Source organism: Pogona vitticeps, chromosome 8, assembly GCF_051106095.1.
Source record: "Pogona vitticeps strain Pit_001003342236 chromosome 8, PviZW2.1, whole genome shotgun sequence".
Lineage (NCBI taxonomy): Eukaryota > Metazoa > Chordata > Lepidosauria > Squamata > Agamidae > Pogona > Pogona vitticeps.
Window position 1 is genome coordinate 4825243 of NC_135790.1, and position 18707 is coordinate 4843949.

Genomic DNA, 18707 nt, shown 5'->3' on the forward strand with positions numbered 1-18707 from the left:
AATAAAAGCCCCAGCCTGTGAAGAACTCTGCTTCAGGGAGCAGAGTTTATCATCATGAATGCTGCCATACCTATGCTTGTGGTAATACTGTAGATTAAGACCTTAAGTATTTTGCAGTATTAGTGGTCATGCGTAAGAGGCCTTTTTACTAGCTTTCCAGGGGTACAGCTTCAACCATTTAAACACACCTTGCTTGGATATTATAAAGGCATAAAAACCGAATAGGCAATAACAGTTTGGTTCTGTAATCAGAGAACTCTGAAAAGCTGTTGTGAATGAAGTTTGCTGAAAAATAACAACAGTAAAATGTACAGGAACTGGTTTTTCTTTTAAGGACAGCATAACTCCTTATCAGCGGAAACAAAAGACAGATTTCTGATTTTGCTATAATAGTAAGGTTTTGTTTCAGGGTTGGGTTTCTCTCTCTCTGTCTCTCTTTCTTCCTGTCATAAGCCTTATTAATTGATGCAAAAAGAAATGCTGTTCATGCTATTAATTGATGCAAAAAGGAATTAGTATCTTATACTTTCAGATCAGTATTCATTATTCACTGATAACTGGGTGAGCTTTTAAATCCTTTTTGCGTCATCATTAGTAACAGAACGTGCCTGGTTTTTTAACTAATAAATTTTTATCTATCTATCTTAGTAACAGAACCAACTTCCCTTCTATTTGCCCCTCTCTATAATTTTATATCAGGCATTAGGAGGCTTACAGTAAGTTGATTGCCTGTCCAGAACTTTGTGGGCAGAAATTCTATTTCTGTCTAAGGGAGTCTAACTTAGCCCAGTGAGTATGATGCTGTACAGAAGAGAAATACCAATCAATTCCTCTTGCCCCACTGCCTTATTTTTTTTGAAAAAATGTTTTCCCCCCCTCATTCCCATGGAAATTAAAATTGTTTCTTCTATCTCTATCTTCATCTCCTTGTTTACTTGGTGTCTCCTCTCCCTGAAGATAACTACATTTCAAGCTATCCGAAAGGTACCCAGCTAGAATTTTGCTAAAAAAGCTTAATTCTCACTGCCTGTGCCACCAGATTTCCTTGGAGTGGATTTTGAATAGTCTACTAGTCGGAAAGTTTCGCCATTCTCCCCCTTCTTTCCCTTCAGTTTTAACATAAACGTGGTGCGTTTGGTTTGGTTTGGTTTCTCTCTTTTTTCTTCTTTTTTTTAACCCTGTTGTGTTCCACCAGGAACCTGAACGCTGTGGTGGGGATGGTGGTGTCACGTTTCTCTTGACTTTTGAATGGAGCCACCTGATGCATGGCTGATCCATTGGTGCATGTCAGAACTCCAGTTTGGCTTGTCCTGTTCTTAATGCATAGTCGGTCCACTGAAAAACAGCAACAAGATCTCAGTTGAGAGGAGATGCATTTTGTCCTTCAGTTTATTGTTGAGCCCACCCCCCCACCCCCACCTCTCAATCTCTGTGCTTCTCAGTCCATGTTTGGTCTGTGTAGTAAAAAGGGAGGGTGCTCCTTCCTAACACGTTGTATTGGGCTGCAGTAAAGATAAGTCGTTTCAGCCATTTTTCTGTCTGTGTCTGTGCCAAGGTGGTGCTTATGTAATTCCTGTCCCTTCTGCCAGCTCAGCCTAGCCACCTGATGTCTCTACCCTCACTTGGCCTTGTCACTGTGTTCTTGCCTTGCCAAACTGTCTCTCTGGCTGAGTCATCCATGTTACATCCCACGTCTAATGTGGTCACACCCACGGTGGGGGAGGCAAAGAGGTCTGCAGCTCTGCATATCACTTATTACTTCCGATGGTCCTACTTTTTCCCCCCTTTAGATTTCATGTCTGTGTGTCAGTCGGTCCTTCATCACATGTTCGCTTTTCCATTCTACCCTTCCATGACTGTGACTTGATGGAATTTAGTTGTGAAGTTGTAATCCGTTTTCTCTTTCCTAGAATCAAGCAGATGCTTCATACTGGCATCGCCTGAACCTTACATGTTTTGCTTCCACATCCATTTAAACCATTTTGATTTTTCTTTCCGAAGGAGGCACCAATGCCCGCAAAGAGATCATCAGGAATAAGATCAGGGCCATTGGGAAGATGGCTCGAGTTTTTTCCGTCCTTCGGTAAGTTTGCTTGGGAACCCGGGCTAGAAAGGCAGGAGAAAATAACATCTTTTTGTCAGACTGTGCCTGTGGTACCGATGATAATGAAATGAATTCTTTGTGAGCTACACTTGGGGAGTGAGGACAATTGAAAGCCTTGGATACATGTGTACACTAGATTTTTACCTAAGGGTAATGGGAACTGCAGTCCAGTATGCAGGGAGGGCCCTGCACATTCCCATGCCTCTGCTGTAAAATATAAAGGAATGCCACAGTTCAGTTTGTTTATATCTCTTTTCTTCTATTGTGGAATTTAAGACTGGATGCATGGGGGTCCCATGCAGTTTTGCATCCAGACCCTCTTAGCGCTCAATGTACTTCACTAAGTGAGCGATCCTTCTGAATCGCAGAGATTATGTATTTGAATAATAGAACAAAGAATGATTTTTAGGGGTATTGCCTTGATCTACTACTTGTAAGATACTACTGGGGTTCATAGTAATACACAAAACTGTAGTTCTGAGATTATATGGTCACTGCTAAAAACTAAAGTCATTAGGGGAGGCATGAAGTTTATGGTCCTATGGGCCTTGGTTTTACTCCCCTTTGGTTGGGCTAGGAGCTCAGTACTATTTTCTTCTATTTGGAAATATATCATACCATGGTTGTTGTAGGTTTTTTTGGGCTGTTTGGCCGTGTTCTGAAGGTTTTTCTTCCTAACCTTTCACCAGTCTCTGTGGCCAGCATCTTCAGAGGACAGGAGTCAGAATTCTGTCTGTGCTCTGGTGCAGTTTGTGGGATAGTTGAGTATTTATAGCTGTGGGATCAGCTTTTTGTCCTTTTCAGGAGATTGGGTGATTATGGTGATCAGAGAGCCTCCTGGCGCAGTGGTTAAACCGCTGTACTGCAGCCAAAACTGTGCTCACAACCCGGGGGTTCAATCCCAGGTAGCCGGCTCAAGGTTGACTCAGCCTTCTATCCTTCCGAGGCCAGTAAAATGAGTACCCATCTTGCTGTGGGGGCAATGTGTAGCCTGCATAATTAACTTGTAAACCCCCCAAAGAGTGCTTGAAGCGCTATGGGGCAGTATATACGCAGCACGGTTTGCTTTTTGCTTTGCATTTGTTGTGGGTGTCTGTCACTGTGATCTGTCACGACAGACACTTGCGAAACGTTAGGGAGAAAACCTTCAGAACCTTATTCTATGATAATAGTTGGATGCATCTTTTAATGTTTTTAGCTGCTCATTAAAACAAAAAAAGAATCTTAAGTGTTCATCTTAGGAGAGTTGCTGTATTGCAGGAATGCTGGCTGCATAGATTTAGCTGTCTGGCCGTGAAGCCAGAAGTTGAGAGCTGGATTCCCATGGAGCATCCCAGGAGAGGAGTCAGCCTATTTGTCTTGGGGAAGCTGCACAGCCCCCACAGCCCTAACCCAGAAAGAGTGTCTTAGAAAGAAGGGAATGGTAAAGCACATCTGAGTACCCTGTACCTAGAAAACCCTGGAAAAGGTTGCCATGGGTCAGCATAGACATGACAGCACATAATTAAGATCATTATCAAACTACTGTTAAGTCTTGATATGCTTGGGTAATTTGATGACTGTTCCTGTTTTTCAGAGAGGAGAGTGAGAGTGTGCTGACACTCAAAGGCCTAACTCCTACGGGTACTCTGCCCTTGGGAGTCCTTTCAGGGGGGAAGCAGACTCTACAGACCGGTAAGTTCGTGCCTCAGTTATTTTTTGGCACAGGTGTGTGAATTTGGTCATGTGGCTTGCCGTAGAAGATCATCTGAGTTTATGGGGAGGAGCTCAGCTTTCCCTTTTCTCTAATATGCCTGGAATTCTGCCATAAAAAGGATTACTCACAGGTGCCCCTACCAATGTGTTGGTGACTTATCAGATCTTCCTCTTAGGAGCTCCAAAGGTGGCAGAGAGAAGCATCAAAGAGAGGGGATCACAGCTTGGGCTAATTTAGTAGAAACTGGCAAGGGGGGCGGAGCTCAAGGAAAGCATCTTCTCCAGGGCATTTGTATGATATTGTCCTGGCTGGTGATCTTGCAGGGAATAAAGGTTTGACGCCTCACTGTCTCCTGTTCTCTGTAATGGCTCTTCAGATGGTTATCGCTTCAGCAGCAGTTTCCCTTTAGAGTTCTTCTGCTGTGTAGGAGTGTACCATCCGTTTGCATTCTTTGTTCTCTCCTGTACTAAGTCCATCCGTTCTCAGTGCTAACGCTGATAGCCCAAAGTTGAGAGTTTCCCGATTCTTTCTGAGAGCATTTTTAAGCATTAATATCTTGGATGGTTCTTTATCCTCAAGTGTTTCTGTTCCCTTCTTTGTGTTTGACAGACAGCCTTTGCTAGGGTTCATGGAACAACACAGTGTGTGTCCCACACTTTCGTTGTGTTTTATGCCATTTACTCTTGTGGGTTAAAAGTGAGTCTTCGTACATTTCTTTGACCCACTTTTAAATATGCCCTTTCCTCAGACTAGTGGCTTGATTCAGAAAAACAAATGATTAAAGTTTAGGCTTATGCAGTTGCCCACATCGTCTTTGCATAAACCAATTAATAAACTGTTCTGTTATTTCTCTTTGTGGAATTTTCACATCCCGTGCTGCACAACTGGGCTGTTAAAAGAGTATAGTAAACAAAATTAAAGATACCATAAGACATAATAACATTAAAAACAATTGAACGAGTAGTGATATTTAAAAAACACTTGAAACTTACTCCCTAATCAGTAAAAACAGCATAGTTAAATAGGTTAAAAGTCTATCTCAAAACAAAGGCTGTTGCCTGCCAGCTGAAAGACAAAAGAGAGGATATCGCATAACAGCCAATGAAGCGTCCATCTCTTGTATTGTTGCCAAATGAGTCCATGAGGGAGGTATGTCCAAGGAAAGTCTACCCAGAAATTCTTAAAAGCCAGTGTGGCTTATGTGGGATAATCCCATCCTTCAAATTGCCTGGGCCCAAGTTTTGAATTGCGCTTGGATACAAACTAGCTGCCAGTGTAACTGTTACATTGGGGGAGATAATAGATCACTTCCTTGCGTACGTCAAAGGTGTTTGCCTTTCTTCTTGATACAATTGATTAAATTTCGCACATACACGTAGGAGATGATGGAAGGCAGACTGTTATGTGGCAGATGCTGTGATCATTTCATAAGATCTGGAGTTTTCTTCACTAAGAAGGGCAGACTTCATTTTGTAGGAAATTCAAAATCTTTTCTCAAATAAAATAGGAGAAAAGGAGTGATGTTCAAGAATAGCATCAAGAAGTGCTATTCCACCTGCTTTTAGGAGCTGTGAAATACATCATACTTAGAAAGCAGTGTAGTTTCTAGCTGTTTAATATCTTGAGCAGCTGTCTTCAACTCCTGCTGCATCATGTTTTCTGTATTTCTGTGATTTACCCTAAACCTTCACTGGTACTTTTTCCATCTGAAATTAAGCTATACCACCATTGGAACTTTATAAGTTCTCTGTAATATTTAGTAAAGAAAGCGAAACTAGTTAGAATATCTTTTTATGTCTTCATCACAGGATAATCTCCACACAGACTTTGTTTTCTGCATGAAGTTATCGTCCTTGCTGGTTCTCCAAGTAGTCCTTAACACTGCCACTCTGTGCCTCTGTTTTCATTGCTTTAATGCCATCCCCTTGATGCAGATGACCAAGCATGATCTTCTCCATTCCAGTGTCCCATTCCTAGTTTTGCATTTGTATTCATAGTTCTCTTTTCATAAGAGCTTCGTAGCTAATGAACATTTGCTGATCTCCTGCTAGAAGTCTTTTTAGCCCTCCTGTTGGGGAAAGTTGTTTTTTTCCTCATAATGTTTGTGTGCATATGTGCGAGGAGGAAAAAGAGAGAGAGAGATCACAAGCATTCCCATATCTCATGGAAGCCCAGGGCCATTAGCTAGCAAGTTGGCCAAATTTTTGACTGAGCAGGAGACTTGAGTCAAGGATTTGCAGGTTCCCTTGTCCATCCAGGGAAGTGTGCAATCTTTGATCGATAAAGGAGGGGACTTTTTTGTGTGGCGATTTTTCAAAACCCTTATTGTACTCTAGTACTGGGTTAGCATTGTAATCTGCCTATGCCCTCCACCACAGAATGTAGAATGTAAAGCCTCTCGGTGCATTAGCTCTTGGAATTAGTCTCACATGGAAAGTGTGAGCTTGTTGAATTTTTCAGAGCAGTTTTGAGAATGATTGTACACAGATCTGGTAGAGCCAGGGGTAAGAAACCTCAGATCTGAGGTCTTATCTAGACCCAGTGAAGTTTCCCAGATTACTACCCTTTCCCGTCCCTCCCCATAAGAGTGGTTCCACAGCGATGAATTCCCTCCTCCCATTCTAATAAATGGAAATGCATCTCCTGGGGGAGTAGCTACTGCCAGTAAGGCATTCATGCTGAAATGTGTGGACATTTTTGAACCTCCCTTTCTTCTTTGGCCCTTAAATGTAGTGCCCAAAAACTTCTCTGAAACTGAACTCAGCCTTCAGGCCAAAAGAGGTTCCCCATGCATGCAGTACAATATGAACCTTTGGATAACAGTTTGTTTGTCCCACCCAACTTGAAAAGTTTTAAATGTCTAAAATGGAAATAATTTCTGGTTCTTGATGCCTTTGCTATTTTTCTGAAAACTGGACTGACTTACAGCTGCATCTTACTGGAAGAATTTATACCTTCCTTCTGTCGATCTGGTCTTCTTTCACTAGTGCATGACTACCATTTTGATTTTCCAACTAAGTCCATATATTTCATCCGCAACAGGTCTTCCCATTCAGATGGGCTCCAGATGTTTCAGATTACAATTTCCCATAGTCCCACAAACATGGCCAGTGGTCAAAAATGATGGGAACTGTAGTGGTAGACATTCAAGCAGGCCTCTGATTGGGGAAAGCAGCCCTAGAATAGGGGATACTGAGCCCCTCTTCTGAACTGCTGTACAACTGAGATCATGTGTCTCTGTTTGTATTGCATGTGGCAGTCCAAGCCTTGAGGCATAGTGCTTGTGTTTCTGTTGGTCAGAAGTGCTGCACCACCACATACTTGGTTGCATTCCTTCAAAATTCCATCCATGTCAAGTGGTGCTGTGGCACCATATGGATAAAGCATTTCAGCAAATGTCCGCGGGCCAATAAGAAGATTCCGTTTGCTCCCACTCAGAGCAGAAGCCATGCTGGTTGAGAAATCCTGGCGATTGTTGTCCAAAAAAGTACATATTCTGGGCTCTGCTCAAACCAGCAGTTCTCCCAGGCCAGCATTTTGTTTTCTTTGACTGGCCAGCCAAGTGCTTCTATGAAACTGATCAAGTTGTGAAGGCAGCCGGTCTCCTCAGGTTTGCTCCTTGCTGTTGGTTATTCCCAAGTGTATTCAGAAGGACCCAGAACTTTCATTTAGCTGTGATGGTTAACGGCATAACCTTAGCAACCATGTTGACTGATTGACTTCATATACCTGTTTTATATATATATTGTTCAAGCAGTAATATACAATGAAGTGAATATTTAAAAAAAATGGACCCTCAACATTCAGCAAAAGACATTTCATTATCTGAAATGAAATGTTCCACATGGTTTGTGGCACCCCTGTGAGTATGTCTGTGGCAGATCTCATATGAGTCGTTTCCAAAGATGGGGGTGCAGCCAAAAAAGTTTATACAGATGAGTATGCAATGCCATCTAGCCCTAGGCAGGCGAAAGTAATTACTCCGATGGAGAGTTGGCCTGCCCTATCGGGAACCAAATGGTACAGTCATAGCAGATGAGATAATACCTGATGGTAAAACCTGAGAAGGTTACTGCTGAGTAGTAACAACTTGCAAGGAAGAGTGTCTGGTGTTAACCTGCCTGATTTGAGTTGCAGGCTAAGAAGTGGAACAAGGGGTTCCTTACAGCCCAAGCTCTCCTACCATTGTAGAAGAGCACCTTAGATTTAACCTGTTGCTTATCAGCATTCTTCTCTCCCTCCCTTTGCTACGACTGGGAATACAGCTGACCTTAAGCAAGTCCCCTTTCACTTAAAAACCTTCCTGGGAAAGGTTGCTTATCTGACTGTCACTGGGGAAGGTGATGAAATTCAGGATCACTGTGAGGTGATGGGACCTTGTTCCTCCCCTTTCTAAGTACTCCTAGATGAGGCCACCTGACCTGCAAGCCAACTGTTGCATGCCCTGATCTTGAAAACTAGGCTCTGCCATTCTCTGCTGCGTTTCCATGGGTCTTGGTGCAATGCTGTTTGGGCAGCCCATCTGCGTAAGAGAGCCCAAGCTCCCTTCTGTTTCTCCGTCCCATTGCCATCCTTCTCTGCTGGCTGGTCACCTTCACAATCCTCCTGTGTTTGGGACTGGGAGGGTTGTAGATCTTGAACAACCATGGTGATGTTAAGTTCACTCACTCTTTTCTGTCTTCATTTTTGCATGCCACTGTTCCTTCTGTATTACAGCCACAGTAGAAGCAGTAGAGGCACGGGAAGGTATGGCTAGAATCTTGCGAGAACTGTAATGGTTTGTGTGTTTTCTAATCTTTTATTTCCCCTCCCCCCGCCCACAAGAACGTTACTGTCATAGATTACAAAAGTCTTTTATTCTTGCATCACCAGAAGTGGAGGGGGGGATGAAGGGGAAGGGCACTGACCTGGCACAGACCCTCTACCTCTTGGGTCCAATTCAGGTAATATGGGTCCACTCTGACCTTTAAATGTAACCTGCAGTGGCTGCCTTTTTTTTTCTTCATTGTTCGGGGTAGGAAAGATGATAAATCTCAAATAGCCCCCTGCATTGTCATGCTGTGGTTTTTCCTTTCATGTAGGACTCATGTATGGGATTGTCCATATTCTTCTTGTTTGAGATTTCTGAGAGCGCTATGTTCTTGGAACAGAACAGAGGCTGGCTCAACCATACCAGACAGATTTTACATCTGTCTAGGATAGTTCAGCATGGAAGGCACCTGCCATACACAACAGCATGAAAACCTTGGTTTTGTATGTCTCTGGAATGGAACTCCATATGCTCAGAGCCTGGAAAAATTACCTTTTTTTTACTGCACTCCTGATGTTAGTAGGCTATTCTGAGGTTGGCCATCCAAAAATTGTCTTTTCCAAGCCCTCTTCATGTGGAGTTCTTAAATGGTGTTGACTTAAACCATCAGGCTGTTGGTCATTTAGCCCAGAAGAATCACCTCAAAATGCCTTAAGTTTTAAAAAAGTCTCATGAAAGAATCCTCCAAGATCCCTGTCTTTAGATATGGCAGCAATTTGGCAGATGGGACTCTGTAGGTGCCAGAGGTGTGAACCAGAATCTTCTGCCCTCAAAGTGATCTTCCATGCACAGAGCCACCGAAAAGCCTTGGGCTAATGAAGAATAAATGACAGGATGTGCATCTTGGTTCTCAGCTTGCCAAGCAGCATCCTGTACCAAATAAACTTAGAAGGCCCCTGCCCATGCCCTTCCTTTGCAGGATTGACCCTTGACTTTCCTTTGGATTGGACATCTTATATTGGATTAATCAAATTGTTCTGCCTTTTTAAGTTTTTCCTTTGCAACAGTCGTGTTCAGGTATCGCTGGGAAAAAGTGGTGTCCAGGGTTCACAGTCCTCCAAGAAATTTACATTTGGCAGCAACATTTTAAATCCAGCTAGCTTTTTGTTTTGTCAGAAGCAACCTGGTGAAGGCATTTTTGCTTTTGACCCTCCAGCAAGTGTGAAAACACAAGGCTGTAGCAGAGAAGTGAAAAAGCTTTGTCATGGCAGACACTTTCCCCCACATTCAGTTCCTGGTCATGCAAGTTTTTTTTTTTAACAAAAACCTGTTTTTTTTAAAAAAATTCAAAAATAAGTTCCTTCTCTGTTTTTGATGTGATGTGTCTCTGTGTGTATCTGTCTGTGGTGTTGTGCTGAAATACATGACCTTTATTTAGTCTTCACTATGATTTTGATTTTACATTTTTCAGCTTTGACCACTACACTGCTGTTTCACTACACTCACGTCTTGATTATCGAGCATGTGTCTGACTGCTTGTTTCTCTCGTGGTTATATATCAAGTTATACTGTGTGAAAACCAGTACTATCAAGGTTTTCTCTGTCTCTGTCTGTCTCTCTCTCTGTCTGTCTCTCTCTCACACGCATGGTCTGTTAGATTTTGCAGGTTTTTAAAGCATTGGAAATCACAAATCTGTATGACTAGAGTCAAAAGAGGGATGAATAAACACTTTACCTCTTTTAGACTATCTTCAGGGGGAAACACACACACCGTCTCTGTTAAAAGAGAGTTATTTTCTCATTGGCATTTTAAAAGCCACGACTTAAAATAAAATAATCTTCTCCTTTATAAAGTCAGACACATGCTTCATAACCACAACTCCACGTGGCAGCAGTGTAGTATGTGTGTCCATTGTACCAGTCGAGCTCAGCAGTGTCTCCAATCCCACCCTCTTTCTACCCCACTCTAGCCATCCGTGGATTTTCACCACAGCACAAGATCCGCAGCTTTGAAGAAGCCAGGGGTCTGGACCGTGTTAACGAGCGCATGCCACCACGCAAGGATTCAAAGCACCCAGATGGGCCGGTGAACTTAACCTCAACAAACTCTGCGGAAAAGAATGGGACAGGGAAGAAAGCTCAGTAACAGTTCAAGCGCCCAGTCTGTATCACTAAAGGATCCAAAACTTAATGAATTCTATTTATTTATTATGGAGGTGAGGGGGGGTGGGGTGGGGGAGGGCAAAACCAACTTAGCCTGGAGACACGTCCATAATCCAGTTTGCATCCATTCTGTAAGAGAGGTGACCATTTTGTAAGTTTTTTAAATTTTATGTTCAATATATAAAAAGTCTCTTTTTTTAATTTAGAAATGGCTCTAAATACTAGTGCATATATAAAGTGTTGTTCTGTACAGATGACCTGTCCCTGCCAAACAGGGAAAGAACCTGTGTAGAGGGGAGGATGTGTTGTAACAGCCCAGGGCAACTTTGGCATGTTATTTTTATTGGAACCATTTCACATTATCCTCTTGTTTTTAAAAAAGTGGAATCTTTGATTCAAAACTTCCTCCCAGCTTTTACTATTTTTCCTCTTGCTGCATCTGATGCTGCTGCAGCCATTGACCTCCATTAAAGGTGTTGTTGTACGGGGCAATTAGTAAATTATCTCCTTTTTTGGGACCCCTGTCAAAATAAATGCTGGGTTGCATAGATCCCGTTCCAAATAAGTTTCTGGACCTGGGGAATGAGAATCTTTTCTCTCTGTCCCACCCCGTGTTCCCAGTGATTTTCCTACAGGAGACCCAGTTTCGGCACAGAAATAAAATTGTTTTGGAAAACTCTTTAAAGAGTTGGGCGCTGCTAAATGTAGCCTTGTAACCTCCATTACTCTGAAAGCAATCCCTACCTTGACTTCATATTGCTTATATTGTTCCGTAAACATAATTCTCTTCGACATGCATTGACATCACACAGGTGAGATTTATTTCTCTTTCTCTCACACACAAGCAACCTTCGCAGATTGTTGCAGAGCTGTGATCTTAATGTAAAAATCTGTATGACTTTAATATTTTGGGATAGGAGTCCTTACTTTTTTGCACACACCTTTCCTTCCCATATACCCCGCACTACGGTAACTCCAGAAGGGTACCCTGGCCCAAACTATCTCTGTGACTGACCTGTATGGAAGCCTGCCTCTATTCCCCATTCATTGTTTTAAAATTATGGATAGTGTGGATAAAATGTTGCCATAATTTGAATAGGTTGCTTTTTTTGGATCACGACTTCTAGAAATCCCCAGATAGCCCATTGGAGGATTCTGGGAGATATCCAGAAAAGTAATTTTTTTCCAAGCTCTGTCTGGGCAAAGAAGGTGCAATATCTTTTAGAGCTCTGTTCGCTGGTGGAACGTTTTTGGAGGTGGTGGTGTCTGGAGTGTATCAGTCACATGCACAGCCTGGGATGTCATTGTATCTGCCAGGTAGACAGCAGAAAACGCACACAGGTGAAGAACAGGTAAAGTTGGTGGTCTCCACTGGACTGCAGGAACAATATCAGGCTTGTAAGAGATCCCCCCCCCCCACTCATGGGCTGAATGTAAAAAGCTTCTGGGTTGTCCCAAGGAGATCAACCATCATTATTTGTTTCTGTCTCCAGCCTCAGTACCAATTGGAAAAACTACCTTCTGTGCAGCCCTGGTGTTGTTAGCAATTTGGCCAACACGGGTGGTCTGAATTTCTGTGTTCAAAGCAGCCTACAGTGGCATCACGTCAATGGATTTGGAGGGCCCAGTCTCACCATTTTCTGCTCAGCACAGTATATATCTCTGCAGTATATATCTCTGCAGGTTAGGGGTAGGTGTGCCTCCTGCTCCAGTGATTTTCCTTCAGGAGACCCAGTTTCGGCACAGAAATACAATTGTTTTGGAAAACTCTTTAAAGAGTTGGGCACTGCTAAATGCCCAACTCTTTAAAAAGTTTTCCAGCAGGAGGCGCTTCAGTTCTTTCCCTCATAAATAAGGCTTTTAACTCCAGTCTCTTCAAAGTAACAGTTGAGTAGACCATTTGACACCCTCTGTGGAAAGAGTGGGGATTGGCTCAGATGCCTGTATGCAATGGAGATGGATCCAGAAATCCTTTGATGGATTCTCTCACATTTTTTCTTCAGGAGTAACAAAGGCATGGTAGGATGGATGTACTGACTGAAGATCTCAGTTGTCTTGTTGGTTCAGAATTGTAAATCCCGCTATGGGCTTTAAGTAACATGAAATATGTTTATTGCAAGCTTCAAAATAACAGCAGAGAAGGGGGAGAGCCAATCTCAGCATGCCAAAGTGAATGTGCTTGATTTTGTTATGCCTGCACATTTCAATTTCTTCTGTAAACATCAGCGGTTTCTTCAGAGCGATATTAAAAAGCAGGCAGAATCTCTTACCGGGAGTTTGAAGGGCAAATGAGTAAGAAATCAAATTCGGATAAAGGTCTCATAGAATTCTCCCAAAAAGACCCTAGAGTTTATAGAATCATGAAATGGTATATTTACTTTGCTTTTCAAGTTTTGTTCTCCCCTTTATTTCTTCTGATAAAACTCCCGCCAGTTTTTGTTGGAACTTTAAATAACAGCTTCGCATTTTCATTGATACAAGCTCTGCATGCCATTGTTGGTGATAAATACATTCTGTTGAGGAAGGCAGTACGTTTCCTTTGCAAGGTCAAAGTCACTGTGGATGAGTGGATGTTACAAGAAGAAGGTAGAAGGCGAAATCTTTATGAAGCATTTATGAGAAACTCTCCTTTTTAAAAACCTAAGTAAAGGAAACCTCTGTAGAACTGAGGAGAGGGGACTTTGGAGAAGAAGTACCAACTAGTTGGTAGCTAGTTTTTGCTCTTTAAAGGATAGCTGTTTCAGATCTTAAAGGAAGCAAGGAAGATTGCTTTATGAAGTGCCAAAGAAGAGCAAATGAAAATATGGGTTGTGCACTGAAGATGGAATCCCTATGTAGAATGATGAGCTGACTTGATTTTCTTTTTTCTAGCCTTGTTGGAAACCAGATTTGGGGGGCTGGCTTGTTCTTTAAATCCAGTTTCCACATCATTGGAAATAGACACCCCTTGAAATTACTTCATTCACTGAAGTCACAGCTCTCCCACCTCTTGTCATTGATTTTACTGTTACTCAGTCTTTGGTCGTTCATATGTTTTGGTCTTGAATTCTCAGAAGCTCTGACAGCATGGTCAGTGCTGTGGATTTCTGGAAGTAGAAGTCTTAAAATGTTTGGGGTGGGGGGGTGAGTTTCAGAACTACATTTGCATGCATTTCAGAGAACATGCAGTTTGAAGGTTATGCACTCTTAAAGCCATCCTTTCCACAGAAACTGCTATTTTGAGGCAGAACGAACATTTATTTGTTTGTCTTGAAGATGAAGAATATGTTTAAGCTGTTCCCCCTATCTTAACAATTTCTGTTATAGGGCTAACTAGGGCATCGTCTGTCATGAAATAACAGCAGTGGTAGGAATCACTGTCTTTCAAGAGAGATTTTACATATTTGCCTCCCTGCAGGCAGCAAATCAGGCCACAACCAGATGGTTTCCAGTTTGAGAGGGGCAATCTGTCATGGATCACACAGAGAGGAATAAGTTCAAATTTTTGTTACATTGCATTATCTCTGTAACTGTTCTCAGGATGCTCCTGAAAATTTATTAAAACTCAGGAGGCTGTGCTTTCCTGTGAATTTACAAAACATGCAAATACTAAACCTCCAGAGGGGAAGATATGGCCAACTTACTTTACCCACTCACCACCTTTTCAAAGTTTTTGGGAACGATGTACATGCTCTTCTTTGCCTTCTAGACACAGTGGCAACTTTGCATATGGCCTGCTGGTTTATATGGGAAATGAAATTCGGTCCCTGAAATACCCTGCTATTGGCATTTTCTTGCAGACAAGCCAGGTATGCCACCCATCTCCTTTGTCTCCTTGTTCCCCTTTTTGCTTTTTTTAATTTATTTAAATCTAGCAGTACAACTGAGGTCAGGGCTGCTTCTTAGCTACCAAAGTTTTCCAGACACAGTGGGTTTTCCTTGATCTAGAACTGTGGTTTCCAGCTTTGGGGTAGCCCAGGTGTTCTTTGGACTGCAGCCCAAAAACCCCAGCCAGCGCAGCTGGCGAAGGATTGTGGGAATTACAGTCCAAGAACACCTGGGTTACCTTATGTGGGGAACCACTAATCTAGAGTGCTTCATCCACTCAGCATAAATTCACTGGTGCCCCTTATGCCCACTGAAACATTTTATTACATCAGCTTTTTAGAGAGAAGAAAGGGGATGTCATGATGGTCAATAAAATGGGAATGCAGCATGCCACACACATGCTCAGAGAGTGCTCAGTCTCCTTCGGAGTTGCTGAGCAGAGGAGGGGCAGGAGTTGACCCTTCACATCAACAGGCAAATGCTCTGGAGCATTCCAGGATCTTTCTGGTGCTCTGTATGCAGGATACTAGGACAATAAAGCTCTATGGCTATCAGGTTAGACCTAAGTTCTGGTTGCCCAGCAAACATGGGTGCCAGGCCCTCTTTTTTCCCACCTCAGGACAGTATGTGGTGTTCTTGGGGGAATTGGAGGGGGAGAGTGAGCAGAGGCATGGTTTGCAGGGAGATGGGAAATGCTTTCAGCTGGCTGGCTTTCTTGTCATTGAAAGGCTGAATGAATTCCCAGTGCCCTGGAAATGGGAAACATGGAAAGGGACAGACCTTGGAGTGGAAGGAGCAGCCTCAGTCCTTCCTTTTTGGGGCCTCTGTTCTCTCCTATCTTCCCTTGCCTTCTCTGCCCTCTTAATAAGCTGTCTGATGCACAGTATTGAAACCAGTGCCCAGTATTCAATGTTCTCTTTTTTTGAAAACCAGGAAAGAAAGCTGCCAGCCACCGCTGCTCTTGCGCATCATGAACTTGGTGCCATTTTCTCTAAGGCAAGAGGTGGACAGTATGTGGCCTTCCAGATGTTGTAGGGCTGGGGGTCCCATCAACAATAGCATCACCAGCAGTGGGAAATGGTGAGAGCTGCAGTCTGACAGCATCCGACAGGCCGTAACACTTCTGGCCTAAGATCTGAACATATCATGACCTCTTAGCCAGAGTTTTGAAGCTGAGGTTGACCACAGTATAGGGGAAGCCTTAAGGGGCCATGCATGTATGGCTCAAGATTATGCCCATGGGCTGCTAGGGGGAGGTAGCACACAGTTCCTTAGATGCTTTTGATATTTTAAAACACCCAGAGTCACATGCTATAGCCCTTGGAATAATCTCTGGTCAGGAATTAACAGAGGTTCATGCTCTTAGTGGAGCAACTATTGACCACGTAAGTGTTACACCACAGCTATTGCCTATAGGTTGCTCTGTGTTGTAGTTGGCAAAGTGGAAAATACACTGTACACAGCAGTGCTGGGTTGTGTGAGGTTGGTGGAGCCTTAAAATACCAGGTGGCCCTTTCTGTTTCCCGTATTCAGAAAGGCAAGGGAAATACACCAAAGCTGTCTGCACAATCCCACTTTCTGAAACACCAGCCATAAATTTGTCTTGGAGCTGTGAGTGCCTGAAGGGGTTTCGTCTTGACTCCTTTTTCCACCCATTCTATCCCATTGGTGTATGTGTGTGTGGGTATGTGTGCATTTGTGTTTTAATTCCAGAGACAATCTTGAGTAATGACATCGGCAAAAAAATATATATATATAAAATGGCCAAGAAACAGCCCACCAACACTTGGGATACCCAAGTATTAAAGACTGTGCACTGCCCTCTTAACTGTGAGGTTGCCTCTTAAGCAGCCGTTAAATTTTTTTATTATTATTACTAATCTTGCATGAAGAAAAGCAAGATGCATGTAACAAGGAGGGGAGTCCACAATGGGTCTTCCAAACTTCAGGAACAAAGGTGCTTTCACCTCCTTGAAGAGAACCTACCCCAACATGGTGCCACACACCACTCACCTCTTCCCGAAATAGCTCAATTCTGCTGCCAGCTTGGGAGCCCCCCCACCAGCTTTGCTCATCCCAGTCAAGGTGGAATTGCACCCCCAGGAAGTGTGTGGTGAGGACTGAGGTTCTTGATTCTGAAGTCATGTTTGCCCATTGCCTGGAGACTGCCTCCTTTATTTTCTTGCGCTCTCTCTCTCTTTTTTTTAGTTATGTTTTAAAAAAAAGAATGGTGAAAATGTTATTTATTGGCAGAAATTATTTAATATAATTTCTCTTTTGTGAACAAGGAATGAATTTGTTAGAACTGTCTTAATGTAAATTGGAAAAGTCATCTTTAAGGAAAAAAGTTAAAAATTAAAAACAGTTGTTTGGCTCCAGTGTCATTTTTTTTGTGAGTGCTTGAGTGGCATTACAGCTCAGATGTTCACAAAGAAGAGTCAGGCCCCCTTGCAAATTATGTACTATATCGACTTATTTAATTTGTTATACCGTTGATATGGATATCCTGAAATCATAACTAGACTGGCTTTATGACTCCCTCCTGTCAATTTTGAAATTCTGTTTCCTTTGGGATCAGATTATTAAAAAAAGGTGAAAGAGCTAACAAATGAGACTAAAAAAGCAAAATAATTGGTACTGTATTTCACTTAAAATATTTGTTGAGTAACACCAGCTGCCAGGCAGTGGCTGTAAATGCCCAAGTACGTACAAGGGTATGAGTTTTAATACATTTATAAAACGTATCTGCTACTGTGAGCTCATTCAGCAGTTAACAAAATGGACTACTAATTAACAGCCATATGCTTTAGATCTCGAGCTAAAGGTAGCACTGAAGCCATATTGTTTGCTTTGTATGCACAAGGAATGCTCAGCATATGACAGTGTACTTGCCATACCAAGTTACCATAGCTAAAATTTTCTCCTGCAACATCAGCATGGCCAAAGGGAAGGTCCTGAATCTGTGAGGACAGTTGTGAGCAACATGCCATTTCCAGTTGTCCACAGGACCAGTCTAACTCAGGCAGAACCCCAGTGACTCCTGTTACTCGGATGCCACAGGAAAAATGAGCAAACTGTATCCTTAAGGAAGGAGCAATTAACCATACTGCTCAAGGAACAGGTAGCTTTAGTCCTTTACCATTCCTGCCTTCTGAAATGTGTCTCTGTGTTGCTTTGCTTGAAAATTTAGGCCCAGTTTCTACACTCAAAGGTGACAAAATACCTTGGTTGGCCACAGAGGGCCAAGATAAATGCATTTAACGTGTCTTATTTTTGTAATTCAAATAGCAGTAATAGGGAGACACAGTCAAGATTGATCATTCCTGCTCCATACTTAGTTGCTTTATCAGTAGTATCTGATACAGTATTCAAAATCACCAGTGGGAAATCCTATATTTCTACCTGTCTAGCTATGCAATGAGGAATCGAGACTGATACAGTTGCTAACCCTGTTTAGAATAGACATAATCAGTTACTGACTGTTTATGTGTTAATTGAGGCTGCTATTGCATGTTCATAAATATCAATACTTACAGGTCTGTTCTATAGAGCCTGTGTCCTGAGCACAATCCTGTACTGCAGTGAGTCCTGGACCCTTTGTGCATGGCAGGAGAGCAAGCTGAACACCTTCCATATGCGTTGTTCCCGATGCATTTTTGGCATCACCATGAAGGACAAAGTTCCAAATAGTGTAGTCCTGAAACGAGCTGGAATTGTTAGCATGTATACATTACTGAAACAGCGACGTCTACGTCTACTCAGAAACCCAGTGTGTGTGTCTAATCCTCTGTGTTTGCTTTGCTAGGCCTTTCTTTCCTCAGAAACCCAAAGCACAAAACGCAAAAGCATCTCCCACACACATTTCAGACATCTTTCCAGGTGTGTTACAGACATTGAGACAAGAATTGACAGATACAAAAGTTGGAGGATGTTCTTGATTTCATATACCTCAGCTCAACGATCTCTGACTCTCTCTAGATGTCAAACTGGATAAATGCATTGGCAGAGCAGCCACCATGTTCTCTAGACCAAAAGAGTATGGCTTAGTAAGAAGCTGATGGCATATACCAAGATCCAGGTCTATAGAGCCTTTGTCCTGAGTACACTCCTGTACTGCAGTGAGTCCTGGACCCTTTGTGCATGGCAGGAGAGGAAGCTGAACACCTTCCATATGCATTGTCTCCAAC

At 42.6% G+C, this 18707-nt stretch overlaps 1 protein-coding gene across 6 annotated transcripts in view; it reads left to right on the forward strand.

Annotated features, from left to right (window-relative positions):
* Window positions 1-16894, forward strand: part of PPP3CC (protein phosphatase 3 catalytic subunit gamma) — a 63987-nt gene extending 47093 nt beyond the window's left edge. For 2 of the 6 annotated variants that reach the window (XM_020780313.3, XM_072979163.2), the window contains exons 11-15: window positions 958-984; window positions 2002-2083; window positions 3681-3778; window positions 8517-8546; window positions 10521-11205. In XM_020780313.3, coding sequence (XP_020635972.1) covers window positions 958-984; window positions 2002-2083; window positions 3681-3778; window positions 8517-8546; window positions 10521-10696 — 413 coding nt within the window. In that variant the 3' untranslated portion in view covers window positions 10697-11205. Of the gene's footprint in view, window positions 1-957; window positions 985-2001; window positions 2084-3680; window positions 3779-8516; window positions 8547-10520 lie in introns of all 6 variants that reach the window. The other 4 variants (XM_020780314.3, XM_078379665.1, XM_020780315.3 and 1 more) reach the window with 3 other exon arrangements.
* The last annotated feature ends 1813 nt before the right edge of the window (window positions 16895-18707 follow it).